Source organism: Chenopodium album, chromosome 3 (assembly GCF_948465745.1).
Source record: "Chenopodium album chromosome 3, dcCheAlbu1.1, whole genome shotgun sequence".
Lineage (NCBI taxonomy): Eukaryota > Viridiplantae > Streptophyta > Magnoliopsida > Caryophyllales > Amaranthaceae > Chenopodium > Chenopodium album.
In genome coordinates this window covers 77,804,880-77,820,998 of record NC_137836.1, presented here as the reverse complement: position 1 = coordinate 77,820,998, position 16,119 = coordinate 77,804,880, and the positions used below count along the sequence as shown (strand labels likewise).

The window sequence follows — 16,119 nt, the reverse complement described above, 5'->3', positions numbered from 1 at the left end:
GCCGCTCTCCTATTCGGATGAGAATTCTTTTTAAGACCCTGAGTCCAGCCACATTCTCCTCGAGGAAACAACAAAGGATATTGAAGAGGATCATAGCAACCATAATTATGATAGATTCTATGAGACTCATCAGATTGTCCAGTTACTAATATATTAGGGCCCAAGGTTTGGCTAGATGAAGCATTTTCTGGCCAAATTACAACGACATCATCAACAGATGGAGCATTATAAACACGCTGATCAAGTACTGGGTTTTTACTAAGAACAATTGTTGTATCCGCATGAATAACTCTGTCCCTTAAAGATCGGAAGAACATAGCATAAGGATTTTGCTGGGATACATGCATAAGGATACTAACCACATCCTCTCTTATTACAGGGAAACAATCCAACCTATTTTGCGCTTCACGCTGCCCATCGTAGAAGTACAACTGTAGATATTTCTGACTATTATCATTAGCCAATAAGTGTGGCACAAAATGATACATTTGGCCATGCAATTTGAACACATAAATCCCTTTGTAAGTACTTGCATAATAGTGACCCCCAAGAGAACTGTATGCGAATAAATTATTGTACAGTCTAGCATATTTCCTGAAATGCACAACGACTTCCTCCTTTGAAGTGAACAAGTAAACAAGTCAGAAGGATACTCAGGTGCAGCTATTTCTATGTCCCCATTTCCACAACAAAAATGCAAGGATTCAAACATAAACTTTTTCGCACCACATTTATCACAGTAGAAAGGCTCTGAAAGTATGAAAGGCTCTGTCGGTAATTGTCGGCCTATAGCAGCAACAAGAACATCTAAATCGAACACAGATATAACCAAACAAACATATAAGAATATTACTAATAACAATGATAGGCAAGCATACAATATTTATTATTACTCTATCTTTTTACCTTCTGTAGGATAGTGCTTAGAAGCATTTTTGGAAAGAGCACGTGCTGTTTTGCGCACTTCACTGCGCAAAACATAGGCTATGTTATTTTGCCATCTAAACAAACCAGCCGAACAATAGTGCCAAACATTGTAGCTATTCGTAAGCAAAAGATACTCTATGTGCAGCACAGTGTACACATCAGGAATCACAACTGTAAAACCAATCATGCCACTGCCCACAACAAAACAAATGCACGTGCATTCTAGCAAAAGGAAATATAAATGCAGTCCAATAAAGACTGCATAGCAACACACTGATTGTCCAATAAATACGGGCTGCATGCAGAGCAATCGTTATTTTTTCCCCTTCCCCTAAACACAATGATGGTTATCTTAAGCAATCACAGTATGCACAAAAGGAATAGAAAACCATAGGACTGAAAAGATACCTTAGTAGCAAGTTTCTAAGTAAGAGCCATTGAATTAGCTATCCATATATCAAGAACATACAAAGTTATGTATACAAAGTTAAAACCTTAGGGGGTTTCAGTCAAGTAGTTTCAGTCAAGTAGTAGGGTTGCTGTGTTCCATAATTTCCCTAAATTTAAATACGAAACTATTTCCGTTGAAAAATTAATTCAAAGGCAAACTTTATAAAGTTAAAGTTGATTTATAAGAGAAAACCAGTAAAAGTGGTTTAAGGAAAAGTGTACTGTGTGTTTTACTTCCCACAGCCTTCATATCTTTTAACTAAAGTAAGCAAACACTGCCAAATTCTAAGCTCGTTTTTTACAGGCACGTCCAACACAACATGTGACCAACCAGACCACTGGCCAAAATAAAGCACATACACGTGCATTCTAGCAAGGCAATATAAATGCACTTAAACAAGCAATATCGTATACCTAATTGGCTGCGATGTAGGCAGCTGTTGCATACATTTCTGCCGTTTTGATGTTCGACTTTGTCGAGGCTGCATAGCAACACACTGATTGTCCAGTAAAGACGGGCTGCGTGCAAAGCCATAGTCAATTTTTTTTCCTCCACCCCCTAAACACAATGATGCTTATCCTAAGCAATGCAACTCTGCTAAATATATATACCTAGCACATGATGATTGTGACACCCTCTGTGTGACCTTATTTATTCTGCTACAGGATTTCCGAGATAAGCGAGCTATGCCATTTCGAGAATCTATTATACAACAAATAACAATCATTCGACATCGCAAAATCTGCAAAAACCAGCTGCATAGAACATATGTAAATGTAAATGTTTTAAATTAAGGGAATACCCATTCTCACAGTCTTAGATCAATCTCTAAAAGTTGGACTGTAGTAAACTCTTCAAATAGCAACTGTCGATGCAATCTGCCAAAGCTGTAAAACCAGAAACCCCCCCCCCCCCAAAAAAAAAGGGAAACCAATAAACAAAGCATCCTCTTTAGTGAGAAAAAGGAAAAACAAAACATTAAAAGGTGTATGAAACACTAAACATCAAACCATTAATAATTCCATTCATCAAAAGAAGCCATATTAGGCAATACATTCATAACAACGGTTTCATTACAACAAAAAGGACACCATGTCCATGATACCCTAATAACTAATAAACAAAAGCTCGCTAATGGAGCTAGTACAACATAAACACAACCATAAAAGCTATATAAATGCCCTTAAACACCTAAATCCAAAAGGCAGCTAGCCTAACAAAACATAACTAATCAACCACCTAATCAATCCTAGCACATTTGTAGATGGTCTCTAAAGCTTCCACATCAGTAACAAGGCGTTCAGAAGTCTGCACCTCCACACCACTCTTAGACAACTCATTCAAAGCAGTCTTGTGCTTATTTGAAAGAGTCGGTGGAAGAGCTAGAGCTGGAATCTGGTTTGCTTCAGCAGTTGGTGTGACACATTCAGCGTTCACCAAACAATTAGCAGGTTCAGGTTGGCTAGGACTTCTTTCCAAGCACTCAATATGACCTTTCAAAAGCAAATACGTCTCCCTTACTAAGGAACACTCTTCACTGATCTTCACAGCTGCACCATAGTTAGCATCTACTATCTCTAGGTTAAACACAGAAGCTATGAAGAAGCATGCTTTCTTTGCAACTCTTTGCTCAGCAATGGTTGTTTCAGGGCAAGGGTCACTAAAAATGCACTCCATGGCAATACTATTATGAGGGCAGGTAACCATTAGCCAAGACATATAACCATGACCTTCTAACTTAGTAGTCTCAATGGCAGTCACAGTAACACCGGTCTTTCTCACTAAAACCCCCAAAAACGCTGCAAAATCAACCGAGACATGAACATCATTAAATGCCACACCCTCTCTTGTGCTGCACTCTGACCGAATGCGAGTCAAGTCTTCTCTGTCCTGCACTAATTCAGCGCATCGATTCTTATACAACTTGACACACAAACGATACATCTTAATGCGCTCATATGTGAAATCAGACACCCGAACACTAAACCGACATATCAATCTCTTCACAGCCTTATGAGCCGCTCTCTCACGAGATTCTTCAACTGAAATGGCATCTCCACCATAGAAGATGAACCGTGCACGGGAGTTTGGCCTATTAACCCGTACAATGACATTGTTCTTATCGGCATCTATGAATCCATACACCGGAGATGGAAAATGCAGCCAAGCAACAACCTTTTCCAAAAGAGGCTGAAAAGGGACAAAGACTTTGTTTGAACGTCTAGCCATAACCTGTAATGGCAAAATCGATGTTCAGGACAGAGTATTCAGAACATAGGGTTTCACCTCCCAAGGAACACCACTAAAGTCTAGCTGTACCAAGTAACAAAATCCACAGTAATTCGAAATCTAAACAAAGCACGTAATCACAAAGCAAAGCATAGCAGCAGCTCATATAGCACATGGAAAGTAAATACATATCAACCAAAGATCAAACCCATACACACTACTACTAACAATTTCAGATGCACGCTAAAGCAAGACATTTCCATATAAGGCATCATAAACTTTGAAAAGAATGGAATGAACATGTGAGAAGCATGCTAATTACTACAAAGCACAACTTAGTAGCAATCCATAAAGCACATGAAAGGTAGATACACATTGAAAGAACACTGAACTCATACACACTACTACTAACAATTTCAGATGCACACTAAAGCAAGACACTTCCATATAACAAGGTATTATAAACTTTTAAAACCAAGGAATGAACATGTGAAAAGCATGCTAATTACTACACAACACCTACTACACAAAAGGAATCATAGAAATTACCTTAACAGATTTTCTAACAACACCACAACAGGGAAAACTCCAACAGCACCGGCACGAACAATGCTACCAGCAAAACTGTAACCCCAAGAAGAAATAAGTTCACATACATAAATCCATCTATCTACCTGCTGTACTCACCATTGTAAGAAATAAGCAGACATTTTTCAGAGCCAATTGACCAAGGAAAATTATGTGCAAAGGCAGTTGACAAACTAATTAAATCAAATCGACAATAGCATTCATTATTTACACTACAATTACCACACAGAATGGATTTGAACTGATTAAAATTTCAAAGGCTATTTTTAGAATAGCTGTCAAAACTGTGCAGGTAAAATATACTTTCGAATGCTGTACAAAAGAACAGGTCCAAATGGATATAAAGCATATATACAAACACAAGAACGAACTAACGAATCATGCAAATAAATTACTCAATTATCTGAACCTTAGACATAGCTAGATAAATAAATACATTTATGTAGCAACCAATAAGAGCAGAACCCATTCACCCAAAAACACCCTTAAATTTACCAAATTCAATGTAGATCCAAACATAAAACAAAATATTTTCCCATAGAACAGATGAATTTAAATTACTCTTAAACAAGCTTGATTTAATAGCAAGTTATTAATTTTAAGTTCAATTTGTCAGGCAATCCGAAATATGTAGTCCAAAATACACATGCAAGATTGTACAATAGACAATCTAATGCCATTTAAAGGAAAGCACCAGCTCTCAAACGAATACCTCTGCAGAGCTAACTCAGATCACTCACAACCAGAGAGAATTCACCACTGAAGCTGCTATACCCCAGAACGAACCCCCATTACTCTATATATAGGGTATGGTAAAAAAGGGCACCCATTCATAATAACCCTACAAATATGCGACAAACAAAGTACACCTAAGTCATCCCCAAGTCTTTGTTATATTCCTAAAAAAGAGCACTGCAGTAGCGCCCAAGTAAGCTACTCCAATCCAAACACATCCAAAGCTAATCGCAATCCTAAACATCCTAATTCAGAAATGGATGCATCGAAGCTAACACGCAATGTAATATAACAAACCAAACTTCAAACTGGAAACCAGAAAAAGCTTAAAAAGTCAAATAAACATACCACCCATTCTTAGGCAAGCACCCAAACGAAAGCATCTTTCTTCCACACCTCATCATCCAACCCAGAGCGTGCCAAAACCACAGCAACACAAAGCCAAGGCCAAACCAAATTCACGAGAAGCACCCGAATCCCCAAAAGTCAAAAGCAATTCTTGCAAGAACAGTAATACCCCAGCTGTCACTGCAACAAAAGCCACTAAGAACAGCTGGCCTTTCCAATTCAGATGGCAAAATCCAAGTGCTTAAGCAAGGGCAAAGTCGGCAATTCCTTAAAATTAAGGGCAGCTATGTCATAACACCAAAAAATACTATTCATAAGGAATAGTAGCAAATTTTGCACTTTTATAATGGTTAAGGATAAATGTAATTATTTACTATAGAAAAAGTTATAGGTTGAGTACATATATTGACAATCATGACATTCAAACCCCACTAGTATTTAAAAAGAATTCATTAAATCAAAATGACATGACGAAAGGCAAAAGGGTCAGCATGATGTGATACACACCTTCACATACAAGTAAAGTAGATTAAACCAACACCTCCCTCAATAGTTGCATACATTATTCATACATGATCCAAATTAATCTCACTTCATAAAAATTGGTAATTTAGTAATCACTTAGTCAACTTCATCTTCTTAACAAAAATTATTGCGGGAGTATTGATATTTAATCATAGAGATTTGAGCCAATGCGGATCAGACTTCGTGAGCCCTAGATAAAGTCTAGGTAAGTCCTTTTTATTATGGTAAAAGTCAGAGATATTAGATCATGCCATGGACATGCGGAAGTAGTAATATAAATGGAGCCGCGTGATAAGGTTAAGGAAATTGACTATAGTATACAACATCATAATAATATATTTCTAAGTATTAAAGTAATACTCCATTCATCTCATAATATAGTTTTTATTGTGTTTTTTCACAATATTTAAGAAATGGGAGGAGATGTGGAAAAAATTCATTAAAAAGAGAAAAAAAAAAAAAACTGGACAAAAGTTTTTTTAAAAAAAACAAGTGGATAATTTAAGGGGGGGGGGGGGGGGGAAGTGAAAAGTACAATAGACAAAAGTGTGAGAGAGAAAGTAAAAAAAAAATGCAAGTAGAAAATTTAAGGGTAAATTAGAAAGTTTAATGAATAAAATTAAAAAAATGAGAATAAAATTGTCTTTAAATACTATCCAAAAATAGAAACATGACAACATTTTGGATCTCTAAAATAGAAAAACAGGAACTATATTATGGGATAGAGGGAGTAAAAATTCTAAATTAAGGCAAACTTTTATTAAATTATTATAATACAGTTTAAATACGACTTATGATTAGAGGTATCAAAAGTTGACCCGACCCGAAATACCGGCTCAAACCTGATTATTAACCGACCCATCTGAACCCGAAAAAATGGTGACTAAAACCCGACCTGAAACCAACCCTCGACCCTAGTTGACCCGAACCGGAACATGAATTAACCTGGAGATAACCTGACCCAAATGTAACCCGTAAATAAAAATTGCAGAAATGTTTATCATGGTCCCTTATACCCTCTGGGAGTCCAATTGGGTGGGTGAAACCATCTAATTTGTCTTTAAACGACCAATTTACCAAATTACAACTTGTACCGATTTCATTAATTCAAGCCTACTACGAACATTTATGACAACATATAATGATTATATATGATTCCAAACGACATTATATGAACCCGAGATGTATTTCCTAATATAACAAGGCTTTTCAACACCGGGCCTCGAAACTTAAAAAATTTGTCAAAAAGCGTGGATATTAGCCTTCAATTTTGGAATTTTTGACTTTTTTTTCGCTCGAAAATAAAAATTACCGAAATGTTTACCACGGTCCCCAGTACCCTCCGGAAATCCAATTGGGTGGTGGAATCATCCAATTTTCCTTTAAACAGCCAATTTAACGGTTTACAACTTGCACCGATTTCATACACTTAAGCATACCACGAACATTTATGACAACATATAATGATCATTAATGGTTCCAAAGGGAATTATATGACACCGAGATGTATCTCTAAAATCTTATTTCTTTTCGACATCGAGACTCGAAACCTTCGAAATTTTTTTAAAAAAACTATGGATATTAGCCTTCAATTTTGGAATTTTTTGACTTTTTTTCCCCTGGAAATCAAAGTTGCCGAAATGTTTACCATGGTCCCTTATACCCTATGAGAGTCCAATTGGGTGGGTAGAACCATCCAATTTGCCTTTAAATGACCAATTTACCGGTTTAAAACTTGCATCAATTTCATTAATTCAAGCCTACCACGAACATTTATGACAACAAATATTGACCATATATGGTTCCAAACGACATTATATGACCGCGAGATATATCCCTTAGAGTTTCAATACTTTTCGACACAGAGCCACGAAACCTCCAAATTTCTAAAATAGTGTGGATATAAACCTTTAATTTTGGGATTTTTTGACTTTTTTCCGCCTGAAAATAAAAAATTGCCGAAATGTTTACCATGGTCTCTTATACTCTCTGGGAGTCCAATTGGGTGGGTGGAACCATCAAATTTGCCTTTAAACGACCAATTTACCGAATTACAACTTGCACCGATTCATTAATTCAAGCCTACCACAAACATTTATGACAACATATAATGATTATATATGGTTCCAAACGGCATTATATGACCCCGAGATGTATCCCCTAAAATCTCGAGTCTTTTCGTCAACCGGTCCCGAAACCTCCAAAACTTCTCAAAAAACGTGGATATTAGACTTCAATTTTGGAATTTTTTTGATTTTTTTTTCGCCCGAAAATAAATTTTTCCGAAATGTTTACCATGGTCCCTTATACCCTATGGGAGTCCAATTGGGTGGGTGGAACCATCTAATTTGCCTTTAAACGACCAATTTACCGGTTTAACACTTGCATCGATTTCATTAACTCAAGCCTACCACGAACTTTATGACAACAAATATTGACCCTATATGATTCCAAACGGCATTATATGACCCCGAGATGTATAGCCTAGAATTTCAATACTTTTCGACACAGGGCCCCGAAACCTCCAAATTTCTAAAATAGTGTGGATATTAGCCTTTAATTTTGGAATTTTTTGACTTTTTTTTCGCCCGAAAATAAAAGTTGCCGAAATGTTTACCATGGTCCCTTATACCTTATGGGAGTCCAATTGGGTGGGTGGAACCATCCAATTTGCCTTTAAACGACTAATTTACCGGTTTAAAACTTGAATCAATTTCATTAACTCAAGCCTACCACGAACATTTATGACAACAAATATTGACCATATATGGTTCCAAACGAAATTATATGACCTCGAGATATATCCCCTAGAATTTCAATACCTTTCGACACAGGGCCCCGAAACCTCTAAATTTCTAAAATAGTGTGGATATTAGCCTTTAATTTTGGATTTTTTGACTTTTTTCGGTCCGGAAATAAAAAATTGTCGAAATGTTTACCATGGTCCCTTATACCCTCTGTGAATCCAATAGGGTGGCTGGAACTATCCAATTTGCCTTTAAACGACCAATTTACCGAATTACAACTTGTACCGATTTCATTAATTACAGTCCACCACGAACATTTATGACAACATATAATGATCATATATGGTTTCAAACGGCATTATATGACCTCGAAATGTATTCCTTAAAATCTCAAGGCATTTCAACACCGGGCCTCGAAACTTAAAAAATTTGCCAAAAATCGTGGATAGTAGTAGCCTTCAATTTTAAATTTTTTTTGACTTTTATAAAATAAAAATTGCAGAAATAATTACTAAGGTCCCTAATACCCACCGGGAGTCCAATTGGGTGGGTGGAACCATCCAATTTTCCTTTAAACGACCAATTTACTGTTTACAACTTGCACGGATTTCATTAACCCAAGCCTACCAAGAACATTTATGACAACATATAATGATCATAAATGGCTCCAAACGACATTATATGAACCCGAGATGTATCCCCTATGATTTCAAGACTTTTCGACACCGGGCCCTGAATCCTTCAAAATTTCTCAAAAAGTGTGGATATTAGCCTTCAATTTTGTAATTTTTGACTTTTTTTTCGCCCGAAAATAAAAATTGCTGAAATGTTTACCTTGATCTCTAATACCGTCCGGGAGTCCCATTGGGTGGTTGGGTGGGTAGAACCATCCTATTTTCCTTTAAACGACTAATTTACCGGTTTACAACTTGCATCGATTTCATTAACTCAAGCCTACCACAAACATTTATGACAACAAATAGTGATCATATATGATTTCAAACGACATTATATGACGACCCCAAGATGTATCTTCTAAAATTTCAAGACTTTTCGACACCGAGCTCCGAAACTTTCAAATTTTCTCAAAAAGCGTGGATATTAGTCTTAAATTTTGGAATTTTTTGACTTTTTTTTCGTCCGGAAATAAAACTTGCCGAAACATTTACCATGGTCCCTAATATCCATCGGGAGTCCAATTAGGTTGGTGGAACCATCTAATTTTCCTTTAAACGGCCAATTTACCGGTTTACAACTTGCACGACTTTAATTAACTCAAGTGTACTTCGAACATTTATGACAACATATAATGATTATATATGGTTCAAAACGGCATTATATGACCCCAAGATGTATACCTTAAAATATCAAAACTTTTTTACACTGGGCACCAAAACCTCCAAAAGTTTTAAAAAAACGTGGATATTAGCCTTCAATTTTGGAATTTTTTGACTTTTTTTAGCCCGGAAATAAAAATTGCTGAAATATTTACCATGGTCCCTAATAGATATCGGGAATCCAATTGGGTGTGTGGAACCATCTAATTTGCTGTTAAACGGCCAATTTACCGGTTTACAACTTGCATCGATTTCATTAATTCAAGCCTACCACGAACATTTATGACAACAACTAATGATCATATATAGTTCCAAACAGCATTATATGACCCCAAGATGTATCTCATAGAATTTCAAGACTTTTCGACATCGGGCCACGAAACCTCCAAAATTTCTCAATATGCGTGGATATTTGCCTTCAATTTTGGAATTTTTTTGACTTTTTTTGCCCGGAAATAAAAATTGCCGAAATGTTTACTATGGTCCTTAAAACTTTACGGGAGTTCAATTGGGTGTGTGGAACCATCCAATTTGCTGTTAAATGGCCAATTTACCGGTTTACAATAGCCAATTTAATTAACTTTTACCAAACCCGACTTGAACCCAAATTGACTCTAATCCGTTTTAACCAGTCAAAACCCGAATTTAACCCTACTTGTTACTAACCTGACCTGAATTCAGCCCTATCCGTTCCTAACCCGACCCGAATTTAACCCAACCTGTTACAAACCCGACCCGAAATCAACCTAACTTGTTATTGACCTGATCCAGATTCAACCCGACTTGTTATTGACCCGAATCGAATTTTACCAGACCTATTACTTACCCGACCCAAAAAATCAACCCGATTTGTTACAAACCTGACTCGAAATTAACACGGTACGACTTGTTATTGACCCGACCTAAGTTTAACAAATTGTTCCTGACCCGATTTCAAATCACCTTAAATGCAATTTAGACCACCTTATTATTGTTGATCAAAGCATTTTGTCTAGGGAGACCAAGTCGGTCCAGGCCAGCAAAATAAAGGAGCATTATCCTTAAATTTAAGAGTTACTACGTATATAGTATATATTTGTTGTATGGTCAAATGAGATAATTATCTTCCTAAATTATAGACTATAATTCCCTAGTATATTGTCATATATATTATAGTCCATGGAAATAATTAGCTTGATTAAAATTATAATTATCTATTTATAGTTAGTTGAACCCGAATATGACCAGACTTGGAAATGACCTGACCTGATTGTAACCTGCTATTATTGACTTGAATCCGAGAATGACCCGACTAGAAAATGACTCAACCTGATTATAACCCGCAAATTATTGACTTGAACCGAACCCGACTTGAACCTGAGAATGACCCGACTTGATTATAATCCGCAAATTATTGACTTGAACCGAACCCGACTCAAACCCGAGAATGACCCGACCTGATTCTAACCCGCAAATTATTGATTTGAACCGAACCCGACTCAAACCCAAGAATTACCCTAACCCGTTTTAACCCGTGAAAACCCGAATTAAACCTGACCTATTTTTCACCCGACCCGAATGTAATGCGACCTGTTATTAACCTGACCTAAACCGACCCAAACCCGATAAGAAGTATGACCCGACGTGACCCGACTCAAGCATGACCCAACCCAAACCCAACCCGCATAGGTTATGGAATTAATCCAATTGACCCGACCTGAGTTGACCCGACCCACTCTTACCCGACCCAAATCTGACCGGTTTACCCGAATTGACAGCTCTACTTATGATGCACAATAAATAAACAAGTACATGCATTTCACTAAATTTAGTGTTCTCCTCACCTAAATTATATTTCTCTCAAAATATCCCAACTTTTTATTGGGTAAGAAAAATAAACATTAGGAACATCAAGAGGCAATGTGTATTTATGTGTATGAACAGTTATGTAGTGGAAGTTTGAAAATTAAAAAGTTAAAGTTGTTATAAAAATAAAGAAAGTATTTGTACTCCGTATTTTTTTTTTCAAACAAGTACTCTTTTGTATTTTTTATTTGCTCTATTTACACCTTTTGTATTATTTAATTGACAGACTAATATATATTTGTAATTTATACATAAAAAAAATATATAGTTTTGTGGCTACTTATTAGAATCATCTCAATATATAGATAATTAATTTATAATAATTATAATTTATACTAATTGAAAATGAAATATATTTAAATCGAATATTTGCATTAGCATGTGTGCTCGAATTAATGAAGAAAGTAATAAAATTCATAGGGAGTATATAAAATGACAAACTTAATCAGCAAATTAAACAGTACAGCTGGCTTGGCACAAATAGATAAAACCTTTGTGGTTGGGGGGATGAATGACTCATTAGCTCTTCAACTAGACTACATAATTAACTATTACAAGAATTTCTTAACTATTACTTCGTATCTTATTACTCGTTATATAACTAATGATCCAAGTAATAAACAATTCGGACTTAAAAAAGTCTTTTATAATTAATTTTAATTAGTGTAACATTTAGACTCGACGGTTCAATTCACTCCTACAAGAATGGATCTTGCGTATAAATAATCTATTGCAACGTAATAACTATAGTACTAAAAAATCCCATAAACAAAAAGTCAAATTTTAGAGAAATTAGATCAATCAAGCTATGGAAAATACAGAAATTGTAGTAGTAGAAATGGAGAAGGAGCTCTATATTGCCGCGAAGAAGGGTAATGTAGAGTTTCTTCAACAAGTAAAGTGCGACGACGAGTATCTAAGGAGAAAAACACATGATAAAAATAACATCTTTCATGTAGCGATTCGACACGAAAAAATTGAATTTGTAGAAGCATGTCTTAGGAAATTTTCCAATGAAATTGAGTTAATTTGTGAGAAAAACAACAAAGGAAACACCCCTCTTCATGTCGCCGCCGAGGTCGGAAATTTTGGAGTAGTAGACTTGATATATAATTACTTAGAGGAGAGGATTAAAGGCCAAGGGTATGGAGGTGAGAAATCATGGAGAGTCAAAAACTTAAGAGGCAACACTCCTCTTCATGTTGCCCTTCTCCATGATAATGTTAATATTGCAATGTTTTTGTTGGAGAAGGATCCTTATTTGGCTCGAATTGTTAATAATTCTAAGGAAGCACCCCTTCATCTTGCAATCAAGCAACAAGTTTATTATTGTAAGTTACGTTGCTTATTCTCTCTCTATCTTTTTTTTTTTTGTCTCTTTGAATTGGATAAGCATGGCCTAGTTGTGTTGACTTTATTTTATGTTTGTACGTACTCTTTTAATTAATGACTACTCCAGTATTTGGATTCGGACAATGTCTTGGGTCATTATATAAAGAGACATTAAAAAAAACATAATTTAATTGTGACTATTTTTTTTAGTTAATTTTGCTATTTATCTTGTCATTCGCTACATATTAATTTTTTGCATTTTAAATGTATCATAAGGTATGACATAGGTTGATGGTAAAACACTTTGTTTTACAATTAGAGGTTGCATGTTCGAATCTTATGCGTAATATATATTTATGATATTTAACATGCAATGGAAATTATGTAGAGAGGAGCATCATGTGACATGTATAAGTTGTTTAGAACGCTTTGGTTTTTTTTTGTTGGTCAAACATATTAAAACTAATTTTCCTTCTTTGAAAATTCATTTTTTTAGAAATTAATTATATATTTTTTGAAACTAATATATACTTAATTTTCTATCTTCGGAGCTAACCATTACTCACAAAACTAAAAACATACATATTACTTAAAAAGTCATCCCGAAATTATTAATAGAAATGAGTGAGAATTATGTTCATTCCCTTTGCTTAAAATAATGTGTTCTAGATCTAGTTTAGTTAGAACTTGTTAAAGTCTGATCCAGTCCAATTACTTTAATACTTCCTATTATAAGATTAATTGTAACCAGCAGTAAAAATAATAATAATTATAAGATCAACTACAGTAACTACTTTGAATTGGATTCGGAACCTGTTGCAACAGGTTCCCATTTTTATTACCCAGAACCAGAACCTGATCTACAGGTTCCGGTTTTGGAACCTGCGGTTCTGAGCTGGTTTCGGTTTCAAGTCAGGGTACCCTGAATTTTTGCTCACCCCTAACTATGAGTAGTTCATAATTAATTAAGTACACCATTTTTTTAGTGAAGCCTTTCTAACTTCAGTTGTGTAATTGCTGTCATACTAGCTGAGAGTAAATCAATAATGGCTAGCATAAGACAGTCAATCAATGAAGGGGGAGGAGGAGCTTTAACAATTAAATCTGCACCGGAAAAAGATATGTCCGAAATGATAAAAAGTCTTGTTGAGGAAGCAAGCTATGTTACATGTTGGCTTGATGCAGAAGGCTTAACTCCTCTTCATAGAGTAGCATCACTTGCTGCGCCTCATAACATACAGTTAACAAAATTCATACTTGAACATTGTCCGCATTCGGCGGAGATCTGTGATAATACTGGCAAGTCCATCTTACATCTTTTGATAAATAAAATTCCAAACTACCAAGAAGCTAAGAACTTGTTTAGTCATGAAGAAATATATGCCTTGAGGAATTACCAGGATAACCAAGGAAATACTCCATTACATATTGCTGCAAAGAATATGGATAAAAATGTAATGCGAGTGTTGCTTGAATCCTCGACGAAGTTGTACATCTATAATACTGAAGGTGTCTCTGCAGCTTCCCTCATTCAACAAGAAGATATGCTTCAGGTATGTAGCTAATCATATGTATCTCCTCTGTTTTTTTTTTTTTTTAATTTTTCTTTTACTAGACTCAAGTACACAACACTTATGGACTTCTATGCTTGCCTATGCACACAAGTAAAACACAAAATAAAATTCCATATGTGGCAGACCATACAATCTGGCCAAGGTTACTTATTCAGGGCTAACCCATGACCGTAACCCCTAACCGACTGAGTAACCTCGACCCTGATCTTGTAACCCTTAATCGACTTAATAATCCCTAACTGACCGAGTAATCTAACCGACCGAGTAGTCCTTGATCAACCGAGTAACCTAGCCAAGTAACCCTTACGGCCTGGCTGATTACCCCGGAATAAGTAACCCTTGCCAAGTGACCCAACCAATTAATAACCCCTTAATAAAAAAAATCCCCTGATTGAGTAATCCCTAAATAGGTAAACCATGACCGACCGGATAACCCTTGAATTAAGTAACCATGGCCCATGGTTACATGATGTGATTGATCAGCCACATAGAAAACGCACTATTAGTAAAAGTAATATTTAGGGGTATTTTTTGTGAGATATAAAATATTTCAAAATTGTAACTAACAGTCTAATACTTAACTAAGAATATACTTTCCCTTAATTAAAAATCACAAAAGTCTAATTGTTGCACTTTTAAAACAAAAAAACAGAGGAACCATGTTGAATATTCCTTGTATTTGTATATTAATCTACGGCAATAAAATTTACATCTACGTTATAATTGATGCAGCTTCTATGGAGAAGAAAATTGACAGTGGATGAAATGAATGCAGCAGACAAAGCTAACATACCCTTTCTAAGGGAAAAAATGGAAAACTTAGGAATAGATTTCTTACTTTCACAAGGTCCAAAGGGAAGAAATATCATTCATAGAATGATGGTGTTCAAGAAGAATAGTCCTATAAAGCCAGATTTATTTGTGAATTTCATAGAAGAAGCTCTTGGAAAATTTCCATCAATAATTACTCAAACAGACGGTAAAGGTGACACTCCGATTCATGTCCTTGTGCAAAATCATTCTGATACCGCGATTAAAGTTCCTCCAAGAGTAGAAGATAACGCGCAATATAATAATAGTAGTGATGGTAACCCCAGTAACACTAAAAATTATGAAGTCTCCTCACTTTGGAAATCAGGCCTTATGCCGTCGTTGCTAGAGAAATGCCATCGGCGTATCCTTAAATTTGAATACGAGGCTAGTGTCAAGGGAAGTATTGAGTCGCCATGGTTGTTGCGGAATATGGAAGGTAATACTGCTCTTCATGAAGCAATCAAATCAAAAAATAGCATTGAATTGGTGAAACTATTGTTGAAGTACAATAGTAATTCACTTAGTGCAATCAACTATAACAAAGAGACACCTCTTCATCTGTTTGCTAGCGATCCCATTGGTAAGTTCTCTTGAGCACATTTGTTTTTTTTTTTTTTTAATCCTTTTTTTATTACATACATAACATATACACTGTAGTAATATATGAT

General features: G+C 35.6%; 1 protein-coding gene across 1 annotated transcript; it reads right to left on the bottom strand.

The window, feature by feature from the left end:
- Window positions 1-2,376: 2,376 nt before the first annotated feature.
- LOC145625435 (uncharacterized) lies at window positions 2,377-5,841 on the bottom strand. The gene is made up of 5 exons (XM_081678477.1): window positions 5,796-5,841; window positions 5,384-5,458; window positions 4,295-4,368; window positions 4,157-4,219; window positions 2,377-3,568 (listed from the first exon to the last, which is right to left on the bottom strand). The coding sequence occupies exons 1-5, from the start codon at window positions 5,839-5,841 to the stop codon at window positions 2,618-2,620; spliced, it is 1,209 nt and encodes a 402-aa protein (XP_081534603.1). The 3' UTR covers window positions 2,377-2,617.
- Window positions 5,842-16,119: the final 10,278 nt, after the last annotated feature.

Bases quoted from the DNA above. Each gene is read 5' to 3' on its own strand.
- LOC145625435 (XM_081678477.1), bottom strand. From the start codon at position 5,841: ATGTATGCAACTATTGAGGGAGGTGTTGGTTTAATCTACTTTACTT. The intron at 5,459-5,795 runs GTATGTGAAGGT...CTTTTGTTGCAG, and splicing joins TGGTTTAATCTACTTTACTT to TGACAGCTGGGGTATTACTG. The intron at 4,369-5,383 runs GTTTGGCCTTGG...TGATTTAATTAG, and splicing joins GGGTGCTTCTCGTGAATTTG to TTTGTCAACTGCCTTTGCAC.